We start from the raw sequence: 16,672 nt of genomic DNA, 5'->3' as shown, positions 1-16,672 counted from the left end.
TGCAAATAGACAAGGATATAGGAATACGTCCAATTTTAGATAGAATAAATATGTCGGAAAAAAAAATCGAGTCCACTTTGTTGCTACACGTTTTCACATAATATTGTATTAAGATCCCAGATATTGACCTCCAAACGTAGCCAAATGTATAATGTTTTGTGTACATCTGCAAGCCCCTTCAATGAGTAGCTCTGATTGTAGATATTCACAACTTCATACTAGTATGGTTTCACGTTTCAGTAGCTCTTACAATTATTGCCAAATCTCGGATAATATAAAGCTTTATCATACAAATATAAATGAGAGTTGGCTAATTTGATTATTACTTTCTTGACAAAGTAACAATTCCTGCATCTTTATATGCGAATTTATAAATTGAGCAATATTCAGAGCCAACAACTTTAGTGTCTTTTATAGTTTGAATGCAGGCATTTCCAATAAATTTCTTAGGCAAAGTAGTGGTAGTGTGAAGATGTAGGGACCAAATTGAAATTCTGAAATAGGTTGAGGGCTGAGAAGCTGAGCCAACAATTGCCCAGGAAAGAGTGGCGTGACTTATCCAAAAGAGCAGAATATGGAATGACGGAACTGCCCCCGGGGCCCCCACAAACGTGTTCAACAGCACGTGCTCCTGCTGCTCTGCTCGCCTTCCGTTTTTCGTTTCCACCCTTCCTTTCTCCGTGGCGATGCGTTACGGAACTTCTGGGATTTGTCTAGCAGCGTGACTTAATTCACACGTCAAGCGAACTCTGCCCCGGTTCGTATCTTTGTTCCTCTTGATAATTCTGAAATTTGCACTTTTATTTTTTCGAAACAGAAATTTGCACTTTTCGTTATGGACATTTGTTTTAGGGGTGGAGGTGTCCACTTAAAGGATAACAAGACTGTATTCTTTTCACCCCTTTTCCAACTATATTTCTTTTTCACGCGTGCATGCTTTTTGAACGGTTAAATGATGTTTTTTTAAAAAAATATCAACAAAAAGTTGTTATAAAAACTATGTTAATCTATTTTTAAAGTTTTTTAAGCTAATATCTATTGATCACATATTAATTACTCGTTATGTTTTACATGCAAGATTATTACTTCTCGGTGAGCCGAACACAGTCTTATTTACACCCTATTTTATCCGGGAATAATCTGACCACTTCGAAGTAATAATAAAGTTGTTTTGAGTTAAGCCTCTCTTTTGCTTAATGCTCTGTTTGGGAACTTATGATTATAAGAAATACTCCCTCCGTTTCAAAATGTTTGACACTGTTGACTTTTTAGCACAGGTTTGACCGTTCGTCTTATTCAAAAACTTCTGTGAAATATGTAAAATTGTATGCCTACATAAAAATGTATTTAACAATGAATCAAATGATAGGAAAATATGTAATAATTACTTAGATTTTTTTAAATAACACGAACGGTCAAACATGTTTAAAAAAGTCAACGGCGTCAAACATTTTGAAATGGAGGGAGTAGCTAGTGAGAGACTAGCTAGTAAGAACCTGGATATGCTGAGTTTTTCAGCTTCTGACTTCTAATTCGTTTTCTGGATTTATAACTTCTCAATCTAAGTGAAAATCTAGACTGTTGTCCGGTAGTTGAAGCTTCTACAAGAATCTCGAATTGTCAAAGCTCCCAAAATAGACCATTAGAAAATGTTGCTCCCAAATTAGACCATTAGAAAATATTATGCCTGTCTAGTACAATGACATAATTTTGGACGTATAATTTGACCATCTAAATTCTGATACGCATGATGTTATTTTACTACAAAATTAGTGATATTCATTTGATTATCCATAGTCTTTAAGCAATTATATGTGTTAAAATAGGTGATCTCTTTGTGCGCATATGACATTTTCTTTTTCGCGGTGGCATTTCCACTTATGCTAATTCAAAATTTTCGGTTAATTGGTTTGGGGGAAAATGCCTATGTCTATGTCGTCCGAAGGATGGTTAAGAAAAAAAATATTCGTGTTTTAGACCCAAAGAAACCAGAGTTTCGCAATGTCATACAAAGACAATGGACGAGAGATGACTCATGTATATCAGGAGGAGCTAGTCATGTGGTTTTATGAATTATCCATGCCTATCAGTAGGAGCTAGTATATGTCACCTATCTATCCATTACGCATCTCCTTTTTTTTTCTTTTGTCTGGATGTACACAGAAACTTCACTGGCGAAAGGACAAAGATGCAGGTGATGTTTGAAACCTGCGATTGTTTCGTTGTTCAAAGGGGAATTTTCTTGTATGTTTCTGTGGCATTTGATGGATATTTGTGGTGCCTTTCGAGTATCGGCGGATGGATCAGTCGCACTCGCTTATCATGAGTTGTTCTCTTTTTTTTTTCTTTTTTGAAACAACATTATCATGAGTTGAATTTGTTCTGGATATATATATAGTGGATAATGTTGGGTACCATAAATTTCCCCATCTTTGGTCAGTTACTACCGAGGAAATGCTACTAGGAATATGTGATATAGGAGTACGAAAGACTATTATATATTTAGAGCTCTTTATTATTTAGATAAGGCGATAATAATTATGTGTAGACAGAAATAGATAATCTGCACGTAGAAAATAAAATTAAAAAATGGGAGGAAAACATGAGAGTTGATAAGGACGCGTGACGCATCCAGGAAACGTACACCGCGAGTTAATGGATGGAGTTAATGAAGTGATGGCAACGGATTATTTTCAGAAGCAAAGTTAAGCCATAGGTTAATAAGAAAGGACCTTATCTTTTTACGACGGAGTTTATTTCGGATGCCAAATAAAAATTAATAGTCCTATTACCATAGTTATATCATACTACTGTACATATATATGTGCACATCCTTTGTATATGATTGAAAATTATCAACGGCGAGAAAACACCAACGGTACATTGTGGATGATGACTTAGTTCACCAAAATTCAAAGGGGCAATATCGTTCTTGCCCCTACTTTTACCTCCAATATTGATTTTACCTCCGTTTTTTAGGGTTTTTATTTTTGCCCCCGTTTTTCTGAGCTGAAGCAACGTATTGCCCCTACTTTGAATGGTGAAGTTAACGGTGTTAAGCATTTAGCAAAATGACATTTATACCCTCACTTTTGTCCCTCATATTGATATTTAAAATCAAATATAACAATTTGGACCGAATATCAATAATATTGACAGAATTTGGAGGGATTTACAGTGTCAAAATTTGGACAAAATTTTGACAGCAATTCAGTAGCATTTTGACAACATTTCAACAGAATTTGATAGCATTTCTACAACATTTAACACAGCCAACTAAAGTCATATAAGAAGCATCACAAATATGACAAGTTTAGATTATAGCTAATACATCCCCAGCGCACGCCCACTACTCCCTGCCGCGTAGCCTGCTCCTCGCTGCCGACAGCCTCCTGCTCGGCTAGACCGGGTCGGCACTCCCACCACCTACCTTGCTCCCAGTCGCCATGCATGTAGGGCTGTCAACGAGCTGAGCTCGAGCGAGTTTGACTATGTAGGCTTGAGCTTGACATGAAGTTGAGCCGAGCTCAAGCGAGCCTAGATACTGATCGAGCTTGGGAGTGAGCTCGAGTTCGAGCTCGAGCGAGCCTCGAGCCTACTCGAGCTTGACAGCTTGACTTGGTGAAACTACAAAAAACTTACTCTTGTATAAGAGATACTAATGCAAATTATCGGTAGTTAAAATTAATGGGTGTTACTTGTCTTGAATTCATGGCTTTAAAACGTTGCAATTAACAAAAGCTAGCTACTACATCTAATAGGAATAGTAGTACTATTACTAGCATCTGGATAATTGCTTTATTGAGAAGCATCGATGAGGTCTTGAGACTTGAGCAGGTCAAGCACGATGACAAGTATACATTGACCCATCAAAAATATCTTCTACATGCAATGCATCTTATACTAATCAAGCCCTGCCGAGCTATTCGAGCTCGAGCTTGCTAGGCTTGCGAGCCTCAACCTTGGCTTGAGCTTGGCTTGTCTAGTATTCGAGCCGAGCTCGAATCAAGCCTGTAACGAATCAAGCTCGAGCAGCTTGCGAGCTCCGAGCTTTTTTGACAGCCCTAATGCATGGCCTCCAGCTCGCCTTGGGTCGGGGCGCCGCCAACAGCTGCTATGCCTCATGTCCCCGCCGTCTCAAGCGCGGGTCGAAGCCGCTGCCTGCTCCCGCCGTGTAGCCTGCTCCCCGCCGTAGGTCAAGGCGCCGTCGAAGCAGTGGTGGATGCAAGATTTCGATGATGGGGTACAGACCTACCAAAGCATCGTCCAGTGAAAAAAAAATGAAGTGCTAACATGGGTTACTAGGGCAAATAAAAATAATTATTATAGAAATAACAAAATAGTTAAGAAAAGTTTTATAATACTATTGGAAAGCATGATTTTGTGCTTAAGATTGGGTGTTTTGAACTATCAGACAATATTATACTTGTTAAATCATACTATATTGTTAAAAATTTAGGGGTACAACTGTACCCCAATCTCCTACTGTAGGCCCGCCATTGCGTCGACGGCTGCTATGCCGCATGCCCTGCCGCCGCCTGCTCTCGTCGCGTAGCTCGCTCCCCACAGCGGGTCGAGGCGCCACCGTCGGCTGCTATGCCACCTGCCCCCGCCGCCTCAAGCGCGGGTCACCGTTGCCACCTGCTCCCGCTCCTCGCCGCGGGTCGGAACGCTACTGACGGCTGCTACTCACCGTCGCCTGCTGCCACCACCGCAAGCACGAGTCGCCACTGCCGCTGTCGCTAGGTTAGTGAATGGGGAATGATTCGGGTCAGGAGTGGAGTGAATGCAGATAAGTCTCAAATGTCCTAAGGGCACAAAAGTCAATCAATATTTTAGAAATTATTATTTATTTTTTTCTCTATTTTTTTACCGCAACAACAACGGCTCCACCACCTTCCATAAAAAAGAGGGGTAAACGGCTTATTGAGATCAGAAAAACGGGTGCAAAAATGAAAACCTAAAAAATATGGGTAAAATCAATATTGGAGATGAAAGTAAGGGTAAGAACGAAATTGTCCCAAATTCAAATGTCAGTACCTATGACTAGAGAACATTAATATTTACAGTTGGCTTCCATAAGTACTCCTCACGTTCCATAATATAAGGGATTTTGGAGGAACATATCACATCCCTCTAAAATTTTTATATTTTGGAACAGAGGGAGTACGTGCCAATGAAACATACCCATGGTTTTTTTAGGTGTGGTGTAAGTGTTTAGAGATGTTTGGTGCAGTAAGTGTTTAGAGGTGTAGTATGTACATGTGTGTCTTTCATATAATAAAAAATGTTCACAAACATTGCATCCACCTTTTCCGGATTGCTGTTGTACGCGTACATATGTCCTAGAATTTTTTTTTAAATCATGGTAACACTTCTAAAATTTTGTAACAATTATGCCAACTCATCTATTATATGTTGCCGATTTTAAAGTAAATTGGGTATGACAGACATGTTAATTTGATAGACATTTTTGTCCACGATTTATATGCCGAAGACATATGACATATGCAACACAAATAATCTAAGAGTAAGACTTTTTGTACTTTTACCCTCATTAGTTCAAAATAAAAAATCATTAAATTCATCGCAAAATGAAATTACGAGATTTAAAAATGATGAAGTAAGCCACAGCTTCAAGTAAAGCATGATCGTACCATGTAGCCGATGAAAGTGCATACGTGTGAGAACAGAGATGATGGAAGCACTGGCATCGTTATCCCGTGACACGTATACATAAGAATAAATCTAAATGGAGAAGTATAAGATAACCAAATTGTAATATCCGTCAGTCCATGTGTATAAATGAACTTACTTACCGTCAACCACCGACCCAGCTGTGTTGCACACAACATAACTACCGAGATAGCACGTGAAGTAGTACTGCATATCAGTACAGGCACTGTTTTGCACCGACCGAACCACCGCGACTGGGCAGGGCACCGCGTCGATTGCAGGCCACGATCGAGGGCGAGACGCCCAACCTAACCTGACACGTTCACCCACGTCATCTCGTCCATAATCACAACCTAACCTTAACAAGGCACGTGAGACCAAACTCGTTGCATTGCAATATTGCATAGCCAGGCATAATTCTTTTTCTCAACTCCAAACTTCAAAATCCTCAATTAGACAAAACTTCGTTTTCCATTAGCATGTTATTTAAACTGTTAAATGGTGTATTTTTAACAAAAAGTTTTTTATAGGAATTTTTTAAAAAGTTCAAATAAATTTATCTCTTAAATTTATAATAATTAATATTTAATTAATCATGTAGTAATGACTTTTCTTTTTTTTGTGTACATGAGAAAAAATCACTCTCAACCGAGAGATGGAACAGGGCCTAAGGCCCAAGCGGCAATTGATAAGGGCTGTGTTTAGTTCAGCGTAAAGTTTAAATTTTATTAAAATTTAAGATGATGTAACTGAAAAGTTAAGTTATATGTATATGACAGGTTGATATGATGGAAAAGACTGAACTTTAATCTAAACACAGTCAAGAATGTCAAAAACATTTTTGTTTTTTCTGAGAGGAGAGGATGTCAAAACTCGACTCGCGTCATCGTCGCCGCTCCCGATTTCCAAAAAACCCCGCATGTTAAAGAAAAGAAACAGTGCCCGTGTCGTGTGAAGTCAACCAGCGACGTCGAACCGTGTGTGTGTGTGAAACTTGGCCACCTGCCTAGCCACGGCGGCCCAATCCATCCACCGTTCGACACCGACCCAACGGCGAGAGGCGGAAGTTCCCAGATGCGAAGCGGCCGCACACGACGCGTCCAAATCGGCAAATCCCCACTTTTCGCGTGATTTACCCGTGATCCCCCCACCACCCCGTCTCGTAATCTCGTTGGCCAAAACACGCGCCTCCGCCCCGCGCATGCGGCGCTGGCTGGGGCGAGAGAGAGCCGAGAGGCGGATAGTGTGAGACAGGATTTCCGCGTCCGCCGAGGCACGCGACGCGGCTGATGGCGAGCGCTACGGCACGTGGTGTGGTGAGAGCGATCCGGGTCCGTGCGGTGGGTCGGGGCGGGGCGGCCCATGCTGGCTGGCCGCTGTCGTGGGACGTGCAAAAAATAGACGCGGGAAAAAAAAAGGGGGGGGGGGGGGTGGAATTGTACTCGCGCGGCACACCACGTTTTAGCGCTGGATTTTACTGTATCGCCCATACTTTTTGCCTGGTTAGTGCAACAGCAAGTCAGGGACCGGACGGGTGCCGTTCACTTCTCATCCTCCTCGTCTAGTCCTCGTCCTCCTGAGCCAAATATCCTAGTACAACTCCAATACTTTATTACTACATTATTATGCTAATTGTGTGAAGGATGTAAGACTAGGATATGGAAGGGTCAACCAGGATCCAGATTCCAAATTGGCTTTACCGTTCAACGAGAGTTTTTTGTCTAACCATGCTTTCGCAAAACGCGAGCGAAAATTTGTCGCAATGTCACCAGTCGGCGTGGTTTGTCAACGTGCCATCACCTTCGCACGTCCTGCGAACACGACCGTACGTGATGCATCGAGAGACGGAGGGAGAAAAGTCGGCGCCTCGGCGGGCCAACGAGCCGGCTCCACGCCGTCGGGTTTACTTGTCAGACGTGTCGATCCCCCCCCGGCGACGAAGTCCCCCGGCGTCTCATGCTTCTTTTTTAGTGTTTGGCTTGTCACCTGCCGGGGGCTGCGTTGCGTTGCGTTTGGATGTGGTTGGAATATGCAACGGCGTTTTCATCGGCATTGCCCTGTTCATTCGTCATTCGTTGACAAGGAATTGTCAGTGACGACGACGCAGGCATATGGTCGTAATGGCATACGTCGAAGGCTTTCTGCAAGAGGCTGAACTTGCGGTGTGTCATATGTTGGCCCATTGACCATTGCGAGTTTGCAAGCAATTCTATTTTGTCTCCCTCAACTCTTGTTACTAATTGAATCGTCTCTCTCAACCGCAATACCAGATATAACGTCACGTCTCCCCACATTCAAAAATCAGAGCAAACCGAGTCCCTTGACTGCATTAATAGCATCGTCCTATGTGGCTCTTATGGGATCCACATATTTTTGAAAAATAAATAAAAAATAACAGCATCATCATCCCTTTCTCTCCCTATCCTCTCTCTCGTCTCCCTTTATTCTCCCTGGGGAGAGACTGACAGAGGCCAGCGAGGGAGCATGGGCGATGATTGGTGACTGCATGAAGCTTAGTTGAGGGGTCCCAAGACTGGAAGGTGTCGGTTCGCGGCATTGGAGGATGATTGAAATGGAGGCAAGGAAGAGGGAGAGGGGTTCCCCCTAGCACCTCCACACCTCAACCTCCGCCTCCTATCTACGACGGTGGAGGATGGATTGTAGCGGTCTTGCGCCGGGCCTGCCTCCTCTCTAGTCGACGGCGAGCAACGTCGGGACCGTTGACAGTGAGAGGCATTGGGAGTGTAGCCCATCAAGGAGAGAATCTATTCTATACCACTGAGTTTATTCGAGTTTAACGATGTATACCGGCAACTTTATCAATTCTTTAAAATATGCCATCGCACTGGATATTCTTTTAAAAAATACCCACAATACCCTTAGAGACACACAAGATTAACAATTGATTTATCTCATCACAAGATTCAAAACAATATGAAAATTTTTATGTGGCATCCTTACACAACATGGAAGTTTATATACAAGTTTCAAGTTTTTTTTCTGGTTTATTTAATTTTTTGGAAAATATTTTTATGTGGTATATGAGAGAGAATTTGCTAATAAAAGAGATAATAGCACATATAATATACTTATTATAGTTTACAATAAGGAATAAGTTCATCTTAGGTCCCTTAACTTGTCAATGAATCCGATTTTCGTCCCTCAACCGGAAAACCAGACACAACGGGTCCCTTAACTATCAAAACCGGTGCAGATAAGGTTCCTCAGCGGTTTTGAGGGTGGTTTTGGCTGACGTGGCGCCTACGTGGCTAATTTGACTCGGTCTTCATATGACGTGGCGCTTACGTGGCAATCCATCCGGAAAAATAATAAAACCCATGGGACCCACATGTCATTTCCACGCACAAAATAATAATAAAAAAATGGTGGGACCCACGTGGGCCCCACCTGTCATCCTCACTCCTCCCTCCCTCTGTCTATCCTCTCTCTTCCCTCTTCTCTCTATCCCTTTCCTCTCTCCGGCCGATGGAGCGGGGCGAGTGGCAGCCGGCAGAGCAGGCGACGGGCGGGGCGGAGCGGCTAGCCGGCGGAGCACCACGTTGTCCATGGCCCTCAGCTCCGGTGGCACGTTGGGCTCGTCCTCGAACACTTCCAACCCCACGCCGGCGACCCTTCCCTCCGCCAGCGCACGCACCAACTCCGCCTCGTCGATGTTGGCGCCGCACACCACGTTCACGACCACGCCCACGGCGTGTCCAGCACGCCCTAGTCCACGATGTGCTGCGTCTCCGCCGTCAGCGCGCACGCCACGACGAGCACGTTGGAGCTCGCGGCGAGGTCGGTGGCGGTCGAAAAAGAAATCAACAAAAGAAAGACATCCCCAGAAAAGAAAAAGCATCATCATTTGATGAACAACATAGGGGAAAAAGGTAGATTAATAAACGCATGAATGAACTAAAATCTTGAAACCACGCGGAGCAAACATGAAAACCGAATGAGTTCCTAAATCCCCGACCAGCCCTTATCTTTGAAGAAACAGAAGGCAGATTGGGGAAGAATGTTACCACCAAAAGAAAAAAAAAGATACAATCTCTTAAATTCATAAAGGTTGAACTGGTGATGACGAGATAGTCCTCAAAAGAAACCTGCAAAAAGACGATCTCGCAGCAAAGTAAGAGAGCAGCAATACAATCATATGAAACCATAGAGAACATCAAAGGCCATGTCTACCCAAGAACAGGAGAAGGGAGAAGGAATCACAACCAAAGCTGATGCATGTCATCAGAAATTTCACCTCTTTTCATCTGCATTTGCAGCTGCAACCCGATGGAGATCCAGCTGCTCCCTATAGCAGAAGCGGGCGACCACGCGGTGCTCCCCCAGCGCGTCAAGCACGCCCCCGGTCCAGATGTGCCGTGTCTCTGCTGTCAGCGCGCATGCCACGACGAGCACGTCGAACAGGGCCGACAGCGTAGTCGGCGACATCGGTGGAGTAGACCCCGCCGGCGTTGACGACCTGTACGCCGCGACACGCGCACTCGCGGAGGTCGATGTGGTTGATCCCCGCGCTGATGGTGATGATGCAGCGGAGCGACGGGACGGCGTCGAGGAGCTCGGCGCCGACGCGGATGGGCCCGCCGCCGAAGACGAGGACGACGCGAGGTGGGTCGACGTCGACGGCCACCGCTTTGAGTAATGCGTGGATGGGAAGCGTCAGCGCCGAGGAGAGGGGAGAGAGAGGATAGAGAGAGAGGGAGGAGTGAGGATGACATGTGGGGCCACGTGGGTCCCACCATTTTTTTTATTATTTTGTGTGTGGAACTGACATGTGGGTCTATGGGTTTTATTATTTTTTCAGCTCGAATTGCCACGTAAGCGCCACGTCAGATGAAGACCGAGTCAAATTAGTCATGTAGACGCCACGTCAGCCAAAACCGCTCTCAAAACCGCCGAGGGATCTCATCTGTACCGGACCCGTTGTGTCCGGTTTTTCGGTTGAGGGACGAAAATCGGATTCGTCGACAAGTTAAGGGACCTCAGATTAACTTATTCCTTACAATAATCATACGAGACCTCGTCGGCCCAAGCTGGAGAAGTGACAAAGTAACAATACACCGAATAAAAGGCCCACAGGCCCAAAACGATTGTAGCCTGGCACACGAAATTCGGAGCATGAATATTGGCCATGGCGCTGATTGGCGGATGGACTACCAGATCGGAAGGGATAGATTTGAACTGGGCCTACTATCTCGTTCTTCATGGGCAATTCCCTGACTGGGTTGAGATTTGAACCATGCTAAAAAGCTTAAAGGTGCTCTTTTTTTTCGCAGGAATAAGTTCACTCTAGGTAGTTCAATTTGTCATCGAGTCCAAAATTCATCCATGGACCATAAAATTGGATACTACGTATCCCCCAACTTACAAAATAAGGCAAACGAGGTCCCTCGACAGTATTGTCCCCAGTTTTAGCTGACGTGGTATCTACGTTGCTCCTTTGACTAGGTCTTTATCTCACACGGCATTGACTTGCTTACGTGACAATTCGATCTAAAAAATTAATAAAAACCATTGGACCCACATGTCAATTACACACAAAATCCTCACTCCTCCCCTCTTCTATCTATCCCCACTCTCTCTCTCTCATGCTAGGAGCAGGGCGGAGCGGAGCAGGTTGGTGGAGCGAGGCAGGGGCGGGTGAGGCAGGTAGGAAGAACGGAGCGGGTGACGGGCGGAGCATGTGGGGGAGAGGAGCGCCGCACAGCGGCCGGCGGGAGAGAGGAGTGGCACTCAGCATGACGATAGAAGAGAGGAGCAACCGCTCTCCTTTCCCTCCCAAATCCTCGTCCCTCGACTCTGGCTCCACCAAACTCCTCGCCAGAGGTCGGCCGACGAGGGGGTGGAGAGGGAGAAAGCTTCCTAGCCTCTCTGACCCCCTCATCCTCCCCGTCTCCTCCTATCCCTAGCTGCTGCCTAGCTGACCACCCCGCCTCTCCCTCTCAGCCATTCGGTGAAGAGATTATGAGATAAGGTAGAGAGGGTGAGGTGGAGGAAGTGGGAAAAGTGGGGCCTACTATTTTTTTACTGACATGTGGGTCCCGCATGTATTGTTTAATTTTTTTGTTTTCAATTTTGCTTCTTTATTTTTTTCTAGAGCAAACTATGAAATGTCACATCAATACCACGTGAAACGAAGATTAAAGGAGCCACATTAGCCAAAAGGGGGGGACAATACTACCGAGGGACCTCATTTGCACTGGTTTTGTAAGTTGTAAGACGGGTTGTATCTAGTTTTCTGGTTCAATGAAGAAAATCAGATTGGATGAAAAATTGAGGGACCAAAAATGAACTTATTCCTTTTTCCAATAAGTTTAGGTGCTATTTAGAAAAGGAATAAGTTCATCTATGGTCCATTAACTTGTCAACGAATCCGATTTTCGTCCTTCAACCACAAAACCAGATACAACGGGTCCCTCAACTATCAAAACCGGTGCAGATTAGGTCCCTCGGTAGTTTCGATGGAGGTTTTGGTTGACGTGGTGCTTACGTGGCTAATTTGATTCGGTCTCGATCTGACGTGTCGCTTACGTGCCTATTCGATCCTGATAAACCTCATGGGACCCACATGTCAGTTTCACACAAATTAATAAAAACTGGTGGAGCCAATGTGGGCCCCACATGTCATTTTCACCCCTCTTCTTCTTCCTCCTCCTCTCCGCCATCTCCCCTTTCTTCATCTCTCTCTCCTCTCTCCAGGCACGACAGAGAGTCAACGGCACAGCGAGCTGTAGTGGTGGCTCGCGCTCTTCGGGTGCACCAGGCGCGCGCCGGTGAGCTCCTCCTCCAATGGCGTCCTGTGCTGGCGCCGCCTTCGACGGCTTGTTCCTCCCCGGTTTGATGAACATGGAGCCCTTGCCTCCGATGGCTGTCGTGTTTTGCCTGATGGCCTCCTTACCGCGGAGCTTGGCGTTGTACTCCTTGCTCAGCGGGAGCTTGGGCAAGCTCGCCGGGTCACACGCCAGCGGCTTTGTCCTGAAGAATTGAGCAGCAGCAGAGGACACAACGTGTCAGAGATCCATGCGAGCGAGAAGGACAGGAGAGGGAGGGAGAAGAGCTGTCGAGGGCTGCGGCGGTGGCGGTGCCCCGGTCGGACGGCTCGATGACGAGCACTGTGAAGAGGTAGGCAGCGACCTTGTGGGCGTGGCTATGCGCGAGGAGGAAGGCGACGGAGCGGAACCCGAAGCTCGCCTGGTCAGCGTGCGTGAGCAGCGCAGCCCCGCGTGCGACTAGTCGGGGGGCGTGGTCTAATCGGCCACAACGAGGAGTTGCCATCCGGGGACGGCGGGAAGCGAGCGGCGGTGCCGGCAGGGGAGGAGGGAGCGGCGCGCGGCGAGGTGCTCCTGCCGCTCGCGGAGCTCGTGGCGGGCGGCGAGGAGGCGGTCGAAGAGCTCCCTGAGGTCAGAGAGGCTTGGGGACGAGGAGAGCGGGGTGAGCGCCGAAGCAAGAGAGGAGAGGGGAGAGAGGTGAAGAAGAGGGGAGATGGGAGAGAGGAGGAAGAAGAGGGGGCGAGAATGACATGTGGGCCCCGCCATTTTTCTTTATTAATTTGTGTGTGAAATTGACATGTGGGTCCCACGGGATTTATTATTTTTTCGGATCGAATTGCCACGTAAGCGCCACATCAGATTGAGACCGAGTCAAATTAGCCACGTAAGCGCCACATCAGCCTAAACCGCCATCGAAACCTCTGAGGGATCTAATCTACACCGGTTTTGATAGTTGAGGGACCCGTTGTATCTGGTTTTGCGGTTGAAGGAAGAAAATCGGATTCGTTGACAAGTTAAGGGACCTTAGTTGAACTTATTCCTTTAGAAAAGAAAGAACAAATTATCCTTCAGGCCCAGTTGAAATGGGCTGGAAATGATCAATTCACAAGATTATGGACCATAAAGAAGGCCTTACAGTGGAATTCGCCCTTAGAGCAAGTTTAATAGGATAGTCAACTATTAGCTCCAATTCATCTATAGCCAATCTAATAGCTCATTCATACAATAGGTACATACTACACTATTAATACACACACCGCGTCTTGGAGTCCGCGTTACAGCTGGCTACAAATCTGTAGCCCGCTGCCCTTCTCTTTCCTCATCTAACTCCTTAAAATATGTTTGCAGCTGGCTTATAGCCTGCTATTGTACCTGCTCTTAGAACTGAAATGCTCATCTTCTCAACACAACAAACTATTGTGCTCTGAAAAAGGAGATTATTAGGGATTCATTTTTGCAACAAAATTGGAAGGACTATATTAAAAGAAGAAACTTTGTACTGCCTTCTTTCTAAAAAAAATGTAGTCCTAAAATGCCAAACCCAAAATCTTAATTCACTAATAGCTGAAAAAATATTAGGATTTAAAATATGAAAATTTATATTCGTAGATTATTATGAAAAACCCTTTCATGTAGTTATATTTTTCTATAAATATATAGTTTGAAAAAGTAATGATAAAATATGTGTATTGGACCATATCAATGTCCAAAACAACCTCCTTCTAAGAACAGAGGTGGTAAGGGGTAATACTACTAGCCTCATCGTTTGCTTATACTTATTATAAGCAAAACAACTTATTAGCAATTAAAAATAATTTATAGTTAAAATTTTTTTAATACGTGTTTTTACTAATTTAAAAGAAAATATTAGAAAAATAGGATTAAAAACCCACAAAATCAACTTTTAAATTAATTTCTAAAATTTAATTTTTTTTCTTATACTTACGATGGGAGTGTACAATTACACCAAGTTTAACTACTACTACTTGCTTTCTATAGAAATCTGTTTTACAGTCTACATGCTCTGCAGACACGGCCTACGGCACTATGGAAGCCCATGAGTTGCAGGTATTTCAGGGGTACATGAACATGAATGCTTGAAGTTCACAGCTGAATCCGTTTCTTACCACATAACGCCGTTGACTTTTAACAATCTTTCATTTTATTTGAAAAAAATACATAATTATTATTTATTTTATTGTAAGTTGTTTAAACACTAAAATTACTTTAAGTATGATTTATATATTATACATTTGTGCAAAATTTTTAAATAATATAAATGGTTAAACATGTGTCTAAAAGTTAACTGCGTCGTCTATTTAAAAAACGGAGGGTATATATAATGGATGTAATGCTAGTATTCTCGGAGACCGAACCATTCTTTTCTTCTTCGTTTTATATGACATCCATCAAAGTTTCGGCTCCTGTAAATAGAAATGGTATTAAGTTACTCTAAATAAATGTTTCGCTGGGAAAGTATCAGATAATTAAACTGCAGTAGTTGTTACTTGTTGGACTAAATAACCACTTATATATGCAATTAACTTGCCAGTTAAGCAATATTCCTTTACTCATCAATACAGAGTGGTTGGTCTCTGCCCTCTCTGTCTAGTGTCCTTGCAGGAGTGCAGCTACAAGAAAGTAGAGCAAATGAATTGATGAGCTATCAGCTACTCCTACATCATCTGAGGATGACCATTAGATAGCATAAGTAAATAATGTATCACATTTGATTTTTTTTTTCATAAGCATCTTTGGAAAAGGATTTTCACAACATATGGAACTCGAATATTGCATGTTTTCTTTACAAGATAAACTTGATGATGACTCCAAACTTCAAAGGACTTGAGCCCTTTTTCATGAGCATTTAACTTATGCTTTGACACAAACTCTGTCTAGCAACTTCCTGAGACTTGAGGTCTTGTACATGTAACATGTCTATCCAGTGATCGCATGCACGGACACGCTTTAAACTGATCTAACACATTTTCTGCTGTTTGGTCGTGCAAGCTCTCATCACACATCTGACTTGAGCTATTTGGATTGTGATGTAATGAGAGCATGATTTTCTAGGCCTAATTAAACAGCTTTTTCAATACGTTAATTGTTACCTACTACTACTCTGCTTGAAACTTTCTTTTTGTTGGTTTACCACTTGATGGTTTACAACTCTCGTGAGGCCGAGTTTAGTTCCAAACTTTTTCTTCAAACTTCTAACTTTTTTATCACATCAAAACTTTTCTACACACATAAACTTTTAACTTTTTCGTCACATCGTTCCAATTTCAACTAAACTTTCAATTTTGACGTGGACTAAACACACCCTGAATGGTAAGCGAGACTCTAAACAACTTATGTGGAGCAGGGCTTGCTTTTCCGATTTCAAAGTAAAAACCGCTCCCATGGTTCCCAGCGGTTTATCAAAAACCGATCGAAAATGGGTAAAACTGACTACTTAAAGTTAAACGTTGTACGGAACCGGCTAAAACTGATCAATTTTTACGAACCTACGGCCAACGGTGTCACAAAAACCGAATGATTAACCCTAATGAATTAAATACAGCCATATATGTAATCTTGTTCTGGACTGCACTTGGGAACTGGCCTTTCCGGAAGATTTCACGCAGCACTTATCCCGAAATTCTACGCGGTTTAAACGGGCTTCGTTTATGCCAAGAAGACAGCAGATTGGCCCTAGTCAGTAGTCACTCATGAAAGAGAAATATTTTTGCTAATTGTTTGTTTCAATATTTAAATTTATGCAGTTGCTGAGAGGTCAACTATAGTAGTAGCTTTTTTTTTTTCAGTCTAAGCATTGACCCGTAATTTAATCTTGGGTCTTAGTAGTAGCTAGGAGAATCTTCAGCTATCCATGTTTTAAGGGGTAGTAGTAGTAGTACTATATTTATGCCGATAATTTTAATGAGAACTACTACTACTAATGTACTCGTAGAACAAATTAATCCAGCAACAACCTCGTATTCGTATATACTAGTAGTTCATTTTTCTCTCAGTAAGTAGTGTGTGTTATCAGGTTCAAAAAAGTAGTGTGTCTTATGCCCAAATTAACAAGTTCTATAATTTTCAAGTACTCCCTTTCTTTAATCTGATGCCATTTCGAAATGATTTCCCTCACAAAATCTGGAATGGCTGTACGATGGATGAACAACCAAGGCACTGCATTCGAATGCCAACAGTAGGCATATTAACTC

At 43.6% G+C, this 16,672-nt stretch overlaps 1 protein-coding gene across 1 annotated transcript; it reads right to left on the bottom strand.

Moving 5' to 3' along the window:
* Nucleotides 1-8,967: 8,967 nt before the first annotated feature.
* Nucleotides 8,968-12,966, bottom strand: LOC107277781 (glyoxylate/hydroxypyruvate reductase A HPR2). Its single transcript, XM_066303780.1, has 4 exons — nt 12,788-12,966; nt 12,452-12,666; nt 10,028-10,410; nt 8,968-9,571 (listed from the first exon to the last, which is right to left on the bottom strand). Exons 1-4 carry the CDS (start codon nt 12,964-12,966, stop codon nt 9,029-9,031), a joined length of 1,320 nt encoding a protein of 439 aa, XP_066159877.1. The 3' UTR covers nt 8,968-9,028.
* Nucleotides 12,967-16,672: the final 3,706 nt, after the last annotated feature.

The sequence above is a fragment of the Oryza sativa genome, chromosome 8, assembly GCF_034140825.1.
Source record: "Oryza sativa Japonica Group chromosome 8, ASM3414082v1".
Taxonomy (NCBI): domain Eukaryota; kingdom Viridiplantae; phylum Streptophyta; class Magnoliopsida; order Poales; family Poaceae; genus Oryza; species Oryza sativa.
The sequence above is the reverse complement of the archived record's forward strand: the minus strand, read 5'-3'. Positions and strand labels throughout refer to the sequence as shown.